At 46.8% G+C, this 13,289-nt stretch overlaps 1 protein-coding gene across 3 annotated transcripts in view; it reads left to right on the forward strand.

The window, feature by feature from the left end:
• The window catches only part of PTPRA (protein tyrosine phosphatase receptor type A), a 132,081-nt gene that overhangs the window by 51,205 nt on the left and 67,587 nt on the right, over window positions 1-13,289 (forward strand). For all 3 annotated transcript variants that reach the window (XM_074540565.1, XM_074540563.1, XM_074540564.1), the window contains one exon: window positions 11,341-11,412. Coding sequence is in view for 2 of the 3 variants with exons in the window: in XM_074540563.1 (XP_074396664.1) it covers window positions 11,401-11,412 (12 nt within the window). In the remaining variant the exon portion in view is untranslated. The remainder of the gene's footprint in view (window positions 1-11,340; window positions 11,413-13,289) is intronic.

The following is a 13,289-nucleotide window of genomic DNA, read 5'->3' on the forward strand; positions in this document are numbered from 1 at the left end:
TTTCCCAGGATTCTGCCTTACCTGGAGCATTTACCTTCCCTAAGAGGTGGCAGATGGATTTCTTTATTTTTCTTCAGGTTTGGGAAGCATCCAGGATGCACCTCAAGAGTTGGATTTGTTGTCTCCTTGTAGCCTGGCATATTCCAGCTGCTGCTCCTGGTTCTTCTGATGCCATCCTGTACTCTGTCTTTAAGGTTCTTGGGATGGTCTTTAAGGTTCCTTCCAACCCAAACCATTCTGTGGTTCTGGGTTGTTGGGGGTTTGAGTACTTGGCACCTTCATTGTAATTATTTTTTTCAAGTTTAGGTAATTAATCATCTCAAACAAGTTCTGGTTGCTAAAGTGGGACAGAATATTTGTGTGGGAAGGCAGAGTCCTGGCTGGACACTTGAGGGAAGGACCTGAGTGAATTTGAACCAAAAGTGTGTGGGTTTAAATTTAATTAAACAAAAACAAAACCAAAAATTGTTCCTTTTTAAAGCAACATTTTGTATTTTAAACAAAGAATACAGAGCTATGGGCAGACTTCCAGAAAAGCAACAAATTTCTAGTTGGAGTAGGGTCTTTAGTGGTGAAACAAAACTGAAACCCCCAAAGGGAACCAAGAGCTGTGGTGGCCTGGAGGCTGCAGGAGATCACCGTGATGGATTGAAGGGAAGCTCCACAGCTGCACACAGCACCTGCCACCACAGCTCTGGCTCAGCTTTTCCATCCATGGAGGGGTCTCATCCATGACTTTTGGCTCCACTTTCCATCTGCAGGATGTCCAAAGGTTACAGAATTCCCATGGGAGGATTCCCAGTGCAGAGTTGGAAGGATCCCAGTGCTGGTGGGATGAGTCCTGCAGGTTTAGTGCTGCTGTCCACTGAATCACCCCCAAAAAATATCAAAACCTCTGGCAGGAAATAAATCAACTCCTGGATCTTTTGCTGGTTTTGGGAATTTGGGTGGAGTAGACCAGGCTGTGACTCCTCTAGGGCTGCACCTGCAGAAATTTGCCCTGTAGCCCCTTTGTGTTGTAACAACACCCTTTATGCTCCAGACCTGATGCACGTGAGGGTTTGTGCCCCAATTCTCCTCATCCTGATGTCTGCAGAGTCCCCACAGACTTCAGTGGTGTTTGTGGGGCAGGGAGATTGTCAAAACTCTGAATTTCTTCCAGCCTAAAAGGTACAACAGAACCAACATGATTGTTTGGTGCAAAGAGAAGAGCCTGGTCCTGCAGAGTGTCCATCCCTTCCCTCTCTGGAGTTACCACAGGGACATCCCTGTCATGTCAGGGGGAGTTGTGTCCAGGTTCAGCTGGATATTGGGAAAATTTCATCATGGAAAAGGTTGTCCAGCCCTGGCACAGCTGCCCAGGACAGGGTGGAGTCCCCATCTCTGGAGGGGTTTAAAAGTCAGGTGGATGTGGCACTTGGGGACATGGTCAGTGGTGGCCTTGTAGTGCTGGGGAAATGGTTGAACTTGATATTCTTAGAGATCTTTTCCAACCTAAATAATTCTGTGATTCTATAAAATTGAGTGGATTTATCCACAAACTTTACTTTGACAATGAATTTTGAGTCTGGAGGTGCAGCTCTTTCGTGAACACACTGAAGTGGAGCAGTGACAGTGGCAGAAGTGAAACCCATTTTCATTTGGTCTCTGCTGCTCTAGTTTGGTTTTTTTGGGGTTTTTTTTTTTTTTTTTGCTCATATTTAGCTTTGTTAAAAGCCTTACTCTGCACTATCACCATCTGAGGGTTTGGTTGAGGTTCAGCTGGAGCAGGATGGGGCTGAGGTGCACAGGGTGTGTGGGTGTGTCACAGGGTGTCCTGATCAGATCTGGAGATGCTGACACTGGCCCTCAGAAAGGAACCACCAAAAATGGTTCTGAGGACCCCAGGTATCAATGACAGGCAGAAAGGAGCCTGAAAGTTGCTTTTTGAGCTGCTGTAATTTTGATCTTGTGTCCTGAAGGAGAGAGGCACAATATCCAGGCTACCACAATGTTATATTTAAATCCACAGCTCAGAAATCCATCTGTGGGAGGAATGAAGAATATCCTGTTGCTGTCCAGTGCTATAACTTGCTGGAGCTTGATCCTTGGGTTGCTTCCTGAATGGTCACTCTCTGTCCTCATCCCTCTCCCTGTCCCAGCTCCTTCACACACAAAAAGCCCTGCCAAAACCACCACTTGACTCCTGTATTATGTGGATCTGTCTTAAAACCAGATCCTGCTTGCTTTCAAGTGGATAAATCTCTGCCTGGGGCTTGGCAGGTGTGGGCTGGGATCTGGTGGAATGATGGGCAGGAAAACCCAAGTGAAACCTCTCCCAGCAGGAACAAGGATGTTTCCATCACTGTGATTTGCACTGGTGAGCAGAGCAGGGAGTGGCAATAGGGTGGGATGTGGGTTTGGGACAACCCATGTGTCCCTTGGTCAGACAAGGAAATTCTTAAATTTGACATTTAGCAAGCAAAAAGCATGATGGGATATGGGATTTATTTCCCAAAGTTTTAGGAAAGCACAAATTATAAAATCCTGGAATGGTTTGGGTTGGAAGGACCTTGAAGATCATCTCATTCCTACACCCTGCCATGGGCAAGGACACCTTCCAGCATCCCAGGGTGCTCCAAGCCCTGTCCCACCTGGCCCTGAACATCTCCAGGGATCCAGGGGCAGCCACAGCTGCCCTGCCACCCTGTTCCACTCCATTTATTCACTCCCAAAATGCACAGGACACAGCACAGCCTCTTGCAAACTCCTGGTGTGTGTCCCACCTGCTCTGTTCATGAAGAGGGTCAGATTAAGACCTTCCCAAAAATGAAACCAGCCCTGATGCATCAGCAGGAGTTGCCCTTGAAGCATTTTGTGAGGTTCTGCCCCCAGTGCACTGCTCAAAACCTCGTGTCCATTCCCCTTCCCAGCTGCTCCCAGCAAATCCCGGCTGTGCAGAGGACAACTGGTGCTGCAAGTGGGTTTTTTCCCCCCTTCAGACTTTTGTTTATTCATTAAGGAAGTCAAAAGAGGAAGAGGAATAGAAAGGTTGCAAATGTTTTGCTTAGAAATGAGACCTCAGTGACTGGGCTGCACATTGCCCTGTGTGGGATACATTGGGCAGCTCTGGTGGCAGCTCAGGAAGACCCAAGGTGCCCTCCCAAGGTGTGCTCAGGTAGGGTCACAGCTTGTTTGTGTGTCTGCTTCCATCCATGTGGCCCAGGGTTCCTATGGGAATGGGCTGGGAGAGCTGGGATTGGTCAGATCATTAAAGTGAAGGCTCAGGGGAGAACTTCCAGCACCTTCCAGTGCCTAAAGAGGCTCCAGGAGAGCTGGAGAGGGATTTGGGGCAAGGGCCTGGAGTGACAGCACAGGGGAATGATCTTTGCACTGGCAGAGAGTAGGTTTAGACTGGATATTGGGGAAAGGATTTTACTCTGAGGGTGCTGAGGCCCTGGCACAGCTGAGGCTGCCCCTGGATCCCTGGAAGTGCCCAAGTGCCAAGGCAGGGCAGGGCTTGCAGCAAACTGGGATAATGAAAGGTGTCCCTGCCCATGGCAAGAGGTAACTGGGTGATGTTTAAGGTCCCTTCCAACCCAAACATTCCATAATTTTGTATGCCAGTGTTTGTCTGTCAGATCTTCGCTCATCAAAGCCTCCCACTTGGAGTTGTGGGTCCATTGGCTGCCCAGAGCCTCGCTCTTAAAGATGCAGAAATCCTCCTCTGCATCCCGGGATTTCTTCTCCCAGCTGCATCACTTTCATTTGCAAATGATGCCTCTTTTCAAACAGCTTTGCCCTGTCTCTTTGCACATTCCAATCTAAAAACCGGCGAGGTGTAAATTTTACAGGCACCAGGAGATTGTGGGGTGCTCCTGCTCTGGGATCAGGCACCAGCCCTGCATCCCATGCACGGGAGCAGAAAATGCCAGGGAATGGCTGCTCTGTGCACACAGAGAGGGCAGGGCAAGGAAAGCAGAGAGCTTTGCCAAGGGAAATGGGCCTGTTACACACACAGAGTGTTTTCTTTGGGTGTTTGTTTCCCAGCCCTTGCCCGGGATGCAGAGCTGCCTTTGGGAGACTCAGCCCGCCGGGTTTATCTCGGGGTGTGGCTTTGCTGCAGGCTCTTATCAGGTGTGTCCTGGTGAGCAAAGCCATTCGAACAAAAGCCTTTCACCTCCATTTGTGCACAGTTCCTGAGCTTGGCCAGGGGCTGCTGTCTGCACCGGGGTGGGATTGGTCCACAGTTAATGTGTCTGCAAGAAAACTGATCGGTTTTTGATCATTAATACTTCTTTTTTGAGATGGAAATCCTAGGGTGGATTGGTACAGATGAATGAGGTTAGAAACACCAGTGAGGCAACATGGAAGGACCAGGACCAAAATTAATTAGATTAGAATTACAGAATATTAGAAATACAGAACCATTGAGGTTGGAAAAGACTTTTAAGATCACCTCTGGAAGGAATTGCCATGGTTTAGAAGAGCAGCAAAGCTTTTCCTCCTGGAAACTGCTGGCTTGTTCAGCTGTCAGGAGAGAGCTGGATGCTTTCCTTGCTCTCAGCTGCTCCTTTAGCTCTGACAGGCTGTTTGCTGGGATGAAAGGAGAGACACCAACAGCAAAACTGTGAGAGCTGCAGCATTTGTTGCTGTCACACCTGTGTGGTGGCACTGCCAGCACGGCAAACAGGCAGGTAGAGTAAATAACGCTTGGGTTTTATTTTTTTTTAGTTCTTTTTCTACAAGAAAGGAGATAACAACTGGATGCTGTCCCATTTTCAGCCTAGGAATTGTTTGCCAGACTTGAATTACAGGAATTGCTGTGGTGAGGCAGAGCAGCTCCATGGGCTGGAGCTGGCAGGGCTGGGGGAGCCCTGGGCCCCGCGTTGTGCTCCCGTCAGGAACGATTAAAGGAGCTGTTTGTGATGGAAACTAAACCAAATTGGGCTGATGCTTTAAGGGGAAATAAAACAGGGAAGAATAACTTTATTGAGCTTGTTTATTAAATCTTGCTGTGTTCCCTTCTGAGCAGCAGAAACTGTTGGAGCTGCTGGTGCAGCCAGCTCGTGTTTTGTCTTTCCCTTTTTTGAGCTTGATTTGGTGTGGAGAGGCTTTGCACAAAACCTTTTCATATCCCTTTGGCTTAGTTGCAATCCTAAACTGATCTGCTGGTGACAGACTAAAACTAATTATCACCAAAGAGTGCAGAGAAGAGGTTTTAAAGCTCTTGTTTTGCTAAGATGGAGGATGTTCAGAGAGGCTTGGGAATTACTGGGTGTTAGGATGCTGGTGTTGGCCCATGCCAGGATGCATATTGCATCACAGAGAGGGAGAGAAGAGTTTGCTTTCACTGCTAAACTACTTAGAGAAGGTTCTGCTTAAAGATGAGGGGGGAAAGCCACCACCCAGCTGCTCATGCTCAAGGGGAGCAGCAGAAGAGCAGAAGGAAGCTGAGTCCAGATTTTTTCCCTTTGTATCTCACTAATTCCTTTGTCCCTGCAGCTGAAGCAGCTCAGTTCTGCTCCTTGCTCCAGCTGGTTATGGAGCATCTCCCAGTTCCCGTGTGCTTCTGGCTTTTTAGTGTTTCATCCTTCCACTTTTATTGAAGATCACCCAGTTCCACCCCTGCCATGGGCAGGGACTCCTTCCACTATCCCAGGCTGCTCCAAGGCCTGTCCAGCCTGTCCTTGCACACTTCCAGAGATGGGGCAGCCTCAGCTTCTCTGGGCATCTTCTTCCAGGTTTCCCCTGGGCTGGTTTGGTGTTTCACAGCCTTATTCTCTGAGCAGTGATGGATTTTTGGTGCTGTACAGAGCGTATTGTGTTTGCTCTCACCTGTGGCGCAGTGAGAGTTACCAGATGGTTTGCTCCAAGTTGATTTTTAACACTTCTAGTAGCAGTAGCTCAGTGCTTGCTGCTCTTCTGCTGTATGTTTTTTAGCCAGGCAAAGTGCCAGCACGTCTGTCAGAGGAAAAACTCCTGGCTGGATCCTGGAGAATAAACCAACCTTGAATTCCCTCTGCAGGGAGAGAACTCAATTCCCACAGGGAGGATTTTTCAGCATAATGGTCCCATTTGGTAAATTAGTGACCAGTTTTAGAAGGAAAATTGGATGAGTTTGGGAGCATCCCTTGGTATTCAGAAGGAGGAGGGAGATGTGGTGAAGCACCAGCCCCTGGAGCTGAGCAGCAGCAGCAGCAGAGCCATTCTCTGGACAGGGACACAACCACAGCCCTGCAGGATACCTGTGGGATAGACAAAGAAATCCAAGTTTTGGCAAAAGCCCCTGAAGGTGTTAATAAAAATCCCTTCATAGTTACCTACTCCAGGCAGAGCTGCCTGTGTATGGTGATTTAATGATTTAACCAAGGCTCTGCTGTGAGTTTTGGGGTGTCCTGTGCAGGGCCAGGAGGACTCAATGATCCTTTTGGTTCCTCCCCAGCTCTGGATATTCTACAATTCCAGAAGGAAAAGCAGTCACTTTGCAGTTTTATTTGTTCCTCCCTTATCCTTGCTCATTCCATTGGAAAGATTTAGGATTTTGTATTTTTTCTTTTAGGATAGGGATCACCAGGTTACTCTTATGATACCTCCCTGATGCCAGCAACCATTCCTACCTCTGTTGCAATTCAGGTGGAATTGGAAGAGGTACAGTGGAGTGGCTCTGTTTTTATGTTTTTCTTCACATAAATTTGATACAAAGTGCAAGAGATTTGGGTCTCCTGCTCTTTATTTGCTTTACACTCACCTCAGAGGGTTGTTTTTCCAGCAGCCACCTATAACCCCACCTGTTTTGTACATCAGTTTAGGGGGAGTTTAGGATGTGATATTTAGGACCCAGAGAACAGAAACCAGCATTCCAGAGGCAGCAGATCCCACCAGCTGCCCTCACCCCTTCTCCTCCTGTTTTGGGTTGCTGTGGGGCTGTGCCTGCCCCAGCAGGATCCCTGAGGAGCTCCAGCCTTTTCAGAGGCAGCAGCTCCCTCACAGAGCCGTCCCACAGGACTGTGGCAGATTGCAAACACTCTCAGCACAATCACAGCAGCCCAATTAGCATAATGATGCTGCCTAATTTATGCACAAATTGCCCTAATTTATGTGTGTCGTTACATATGATTAAACCAAGCACAGGTGGAACAGGGTTTGGTCTCACCCAGCCAGTGAAGCACAAAGCTTCCCGATCCCAAAATGTGTGAAAAATCCCAAAATTCCTTCTTTGTATTACTAAAATATGGAGCTTTGTGTTGTTTTGCTCTGGCAGCATGAATGGGGTGCAGGGCAGGGCTCAACTCATGGCAGGAGGTAAGAGAATAAAGGAATCCTGGGCTGAGATTTGCATGGATTAAAGGCAGCTTTAATTTGCCTTGATACACTTGGGTTTCAGGTGGATTAACAGGCAGTGGGATTTGGGGCTGTCTAGCCAACAAATAATACCTGCCTTCCTGTTATTTTCATTATTTTAATAGGGGATGAAGGACTCTGGAGCTGTAGGCCACCTTTGCCAACCCCTGATCTTGAGCATTTTTGTGTGTTGTAACCATTTTTGTATTTTATACCATTAATATTCCAAAATAACAAAACTGCTGTCGTCATCTGAATTCCCAGAGCATTTTCTCAGCAGGGTTCTTCCAAAAAACCCCTCTCAGATTGTAACCTTGTATTCCTCATTTTAATGAAAGAAATAGGTGAATTTTTTTTTTCATAGAATCACAAACTGGTGATCTTAAAGATCACCTTGTTCCTATTAATCTGTCATAGTCTCCATCACCTGTGAAATTCTCTGATTTTCCTGCACTTAGCACCATCCAAAGCTGTGCTTGGAATCTCTCAGCCTCATGAATGAAGGAATAAATTGACCATGAAAATATTGACAGCACATTTGCTTATGCCAACTTCCTGACTGGGTCCCATAAAATTTACCTCTTTGTTTAAATGCACGGAGCTAACCAATATTCCCATCCTAAATCTCAAACTCTGTACCAGCCACTGGGAAGAAAATGAAGTCTATCCCAAAAATTAACTCTCTCTTAGGCAAAACCAGGACAAGCTGGCCACAGCACCAAGGCTCTCTGAGTTGGAGAAGTTTTTGGGCAGCTCTCAGGCACAGGGTGGGATCCTTGGGGTGTTCTGCACACGATTAGGAGTTGGACTCAGTGATTCTGATGGGTCCTTTCCAGCTCAGGATATTCCATGGTTGTAACCATCCTGGAAGACACTTGACCCTGAGTCCAATGGTCTTTTTCATAACTGGAATCTCTTTCTGAATCAACTTTTGATTGTCAGAAATATCTGGAGCAGGTCAGTGTTGGGTTTCCCAGTGCTGCCAGGATTAGAAAACTGAATTTTCGTGGTAGAGAATGAAAGTTCCTTCCTATATCTGGCATGTCTTCCTTGCCATTGGTGTGGTGTAACAGCAGGTTAAATTGCTTTCATCCAAATGCATTCAAAGGGTTTAGAAATAATAATTATGAATTATTATGGTTTTCCCAAGGTCAGTGGGTTTCAGGGATGGCTTTCCACACTCTGATGGCACCAGATCCTCCTGATGCAGCTTTTTGGGAGGATTATCTGGCAGGAGGATTTCACTGCTGGCACATCATGGCCCTGTGGGGTCAGGGAAAGGCAGAGGAGTGGAAAGGACGTGTGGGGCTGCAGGAGCCAAACGTGGGACACAACTCTGTGCCACTCTTGCTCCTTGGCAGCCACACTTCCTCTCTGCACAGAAACTGGTTTCTGAGGCCAGTGAGTAATTTCTAAGAACAGATGTGGATGTAAGACACTCCTGGGAGTGTGTACAACATGAGATGTTTCTGCTCTCATACTCGAGGGCCTCACCACGCTCTGTACCTGTCACAAGGAGTGAGGGCTGTGACTCACTGCAAGTCACACATCCCAAATTCCCCTCTGCTCCTGCCTCTGCTCCCTTTTTGCAGCCCTCTGAAGGCACAGCCAGCTCACACACGTGCCACTGGCATTTATGAGCTCTCTTGTGTTCCTTGTGCCTCTGCATTTGCTGGGTTTTGTGTGCACTCCTCTTGCAGGAGGTGCTGTCCTTGTCTTGTGCAAGGAGCTTTGGGAAAACTCAGCTTCATTGCTGATTACCTTTGAACTCTCAAATGGTGGGAGTTGGAGAAGAGGAGACTTTGGGGAGACCTTCCAGCACCTAGAGAGGCTAAAACAGAGCTGGAGAGGGACTTTGGACAAGAGCATGGAGGGATGGGATACGGGGAAATGAACTTAAGCTGTAGGAGAATAAATTTAAATGGGGTATGAGGAAGAAATCCTTGGTTTGAGGGTGATGAGCCCTGGCACAAGTTACCCAGAGATTGTGGAATTCTCATCCCTGGAAATGTCCAAATCTAGGTTGGGCAGGTTTGGAGCAACCTGGAGTAGGGGTAGAAGATCACTGGACTTGATCATCTCCAGAGGTCCTTCCTGACCCAAACCATTCCATAATTCTGTGATTCTCTTTCATTTAGCACCACCCAAAGCTGTGTTTGGAATCTGTCAGCCTTATGAATGAAGGAATAAATTGGCCATGAAAATATTGACAGCGCATTTGCTTATGCCAACTTCCTGACTGGGTCCCATAAAATTTGCTGCTTTGTTGAAATGCACGGAGCTAACCAAAGGATGGCAGAATTCACAGGAAGGAGAGGACAGGCTGAAGGCTGGACTGAATTCTTGTAGCCCTCAGACCCCTCTGCCCCAGGACAGCAGCTCTGGGAGGTGTTGGGAAATGCTGGATCATAAGGAAGAAAATGCAAGTGGGATGTGGGAATACCAACGAGTCTGGCGCATCTGGGGTCACTCATTTAGAGCCAGAGCCAAGGGAAAGCAAATACCTCAGCTGTTCTCCAGCTCCCTTAAAAAAGAAGTATCAGGAAAATCACCCAGCTCTCCTCCTCCCTGGCAGATCCAATGTCTTTAATCTGCTCTGTGTCACAGCTTCTCTTACAGTGGAATTGTTGGTGGTCTGCTCGGGTTAAGCAGCCATTCTGGCAGGCTTCAGAGCAGACATCATCTCCAGGTCTCGTTGCTTTGAAGCTCCCAGTTCTATCACACTCACATAGAACTAAATCAGATTTTTTTTCTTCTCAGTGGAGGCAGAAAATCAGCCCTGTGAGCCCATCTGATTGCAGTGCTGAGGCTTGTCTAATTGAACAAGTGCTCGAGTCAACACTTGAGCAGGATGGAAAACAATGAGGAGATCACCCAGGGATTATGTCTGAGCTCCACAGCTCCTGGCACTGACAGAGCAGATGGCTGGGTCACATCCTGCCCAAGGCTGGCCAGCAAAGATGTCAACAGGAAAAAAAAAAATTAAATTAATTTGGTTTAAATGTATTCAACTCGAAATCTACAAGTGCCTCAGGTCTCTAATTCTGTGCTCAGGTCTCTAATTCTGTGCTTTAGAGCAGCAGCCCAGAAGATGGGATTAGTTGGGGGGTGGCTGTGCAGAATCCTGCAAGGACCCCTGCTGCTGCTGCTGCAGCTCAAAGCTGATGTGGGTAAAAAACGTTTTGGGAAGGGGAACTGAGATGCAGGGACTGGAGACAATTTGGCTGGTGCTGGAAAAGTGGGGACCAACCAGGGACAGTGTGGGCATGGCAGGTGAGCTGTGAGCCCGTGGTGTGGCTGTGCTGATGGAGCCAGGAACCCAAACCCACGCAATGGTGGGGAGGGAGGTGCTTTGTGCAAGTGTGGGGACATCACAAACATCCCTGCAGGTCTCCAGCCTGTTCCTTATGGGATCACACCTGATCCTACAGCCAGAGTCTGGATCCAGAGAGCTTTGGGCTGGTGGCTGTGCCATGGGGATGTGGCCACCAGAAATCCTGGTGACCTCCATGTGGCTTTGTGTCCCCTTCCCTTGGGGTGGGAGGAAATGAACACACAGAACTGCTTTTCCCAATGCCCCAACTATTTCTGTCTGGGGGAATGCACCCTCAGAAGGGCCCTCACTACAACAGCAATTATCTATTCCCTCTAGCTTTGGACTCTCCTATATTTATTTGCTTTTATCCAAACAGCAGTGCATCCATCTGCATTCCCAAGCTGGGAATATCAGAGTCCCTTCATCTGCAACTGCTGCTGCCCTGTAATTCCCTCCTACCACCTCTTCCCAAAAGCACTTTTAACCCTGGGAACTCCCAGTTTTGCTCTCTGTACTTAAAAGTTATTTTCATTTTTTCTGTGTGTGTCTGTAGCTTGAGCAATAATAAAAAATTGCATTTTGCATCTGGTAAAATGGAGTGGAATTGCCTTGCTGGCAGCAGTAAAAATGCTGTTTCCCTAAGATGTTGCTGTATTTGTCTTCTTTGGTTCTAAAAGCTTTTTTTGTTTGTTTGTTTCCAGGGGGCAGCACTGGAAGAACCTTTATGGGCTCCTAATGAAGTGCAGGTGGACGATTGACTGATGATAATTAAGGTAGGAAGAGCTGCTGGTAATTTTGGCATCTTTTTTGTCCTGTCCTTGCAATAAAATGATGCTGGCCAGTGGCCATCACTATTTTGGGGTTCATGGCTCTATGGCCAAGCAGTAACTTGTGCTAAAGTGTCCCTTTAAACACAGATGGAAGGGAAATCTTATTTAAGAACTACCTGGGAATGTAACTAAGTGGAAAAAATCTGACTTCCTCCCCCAGAGGATAATAAGGTCTCTGTTGGTGCAGAGTTGGAAGGGACATGACTCTTATTTGAGAGCACTCAGCACAGGGATTTTTTTGTTCTGCTGGAACCCAGTGGTTGGGTTGGAATTCAGGTTCTAACTTGCAATCTCAGAAAAAAAAAAACAAGAAAACTTGAACTAAAGATATATTTTATTAGTTTATTTTCATCATCTCGAGCGTCTGCGGAAAGCTGGTCTATCTCCAAATGTGGCAAGAGAGTGCTCAGTTCTTGATGGATGAAACAGAGGAAAATCCCTGATTTAAAAGCAGCAAACTGTTGTACAAACTTGGAGAAGGAAATACAAATGTGAGCAGAGCTGAATGGATTTCTGAGTAGTTTTTGTGCTGCTTTTACACCTGAATTCTTGCCTTGCTGGGTTGTTTCTGCCGTGGTGGTTGTGAATCATCAGGAGGGTGGGATGGTCACTGCTGGTCTCTGCCTCCTCTTCCTGAAGCAAAGAGGGTCAGCACAGAGACCCCCAAATATCTCCTGGAGCAGAGGCTTTGCTTCCTCTCACAATTTGGGTTTTCACTTCTGATTCGTGGGTTCACTTCATGGCTGCTTGGTTTTTGGTGTCAGCAGAGAGCTGTTGGAAGGAGAGGGGGAAATTCAAGCTGCAACAAGAAGAAATTCTTTGAACGTGGGTTTACCGTTCTCCAGCCTATTCCTGCTTTTTGTTTGGCTTGTGATAAGATGCACTGCTGTGGAATTTGCTTGGAGCAGGGATTTGCATGAATTATTGTTCCTTGCAACGTGCACATGTGTTCAAACCCTCTCCCTGTGCTCCATGGTACCCCAGCACCCCTTTGGAGGAGGATTTGTGTGCTGGGGTGCAGTGATCAGCAAAAGCCAAGTGCTTGGGGGAAGGAAGGCTGCAGTGATAAAAACAAAGTGCTGAAATAAGGGGAAAACTCCTCCAGGGCTGTGCAGCAGCGTTGGGATTTGTGTGTTTATTCTGTGGGCTGACTTTATCCCAGCGTGATTTTATAAAAGCAACATCCTCCTGTTAGGGAAAAAACTCAGCAGTGCTTGGCCTCTTGCAGAGTTCACTTTTTATTTAGGAGGTGTAATGGCATCAGTCACAGCTGCTGATTGATGTAGTGCGGCCCAAAATTATGTACAAGATGGGAGTAAACAGTCATTGGGGATGGTGTCGTGATTCTGCACTTGGAGCTTTTCATTTGAAAGGTTTTCCCCTTCTCCTAAAGAGATCTTTCTGTAAATCACTAATTAAGCAAATGAGCTACAGTGACATCAGTCTAACTCCAAAAAGAGCTGGTGTTTTGGAGAAACCTTCAAGCTGCAGACTCTCAATTATCCAATATTTAAAATTATGGTGTCTTAGAGGACTAGAAAAAGCAAGGAAAGAATTACTGGAATTTTGGGTGACTTCAGGTTTCACATACAAAATCAAGTTTTTTTTATGTAATTCTGAATTCTACACTGATGCTAAATCTGGTGTCCTCACTAAATTTGACTAAATCTGATGGCATTAAAAATTTGCTTGCAATTCTCTTACTTCCTTTTTGTAGAGAGTAGAAAAGGTTAAGGCAAATACATTGGGATGTTCATCCACAATACTTTGTGCAATGTATTTATTTTCTGAAAAATTGACTTTTATGGGGAAACTGGGGG

This window comes from Zonotrichia albicollis, chromosome 5, assembly GCF_047830755.1.
Source record: "Zonotrichia albicollis isolate bZonAlb1 chromosome 5, bZonAlb1.hap1, whole genome shotgun sequence".
In the NCBI taxonomy this organism is placed as follows: domain Eukaryota; kingdom Metazoa; phylum Chordata; class Aves; order Passeriformes; family Passerellidae; genus Zonotrichia; species Zonotrichia albicollis.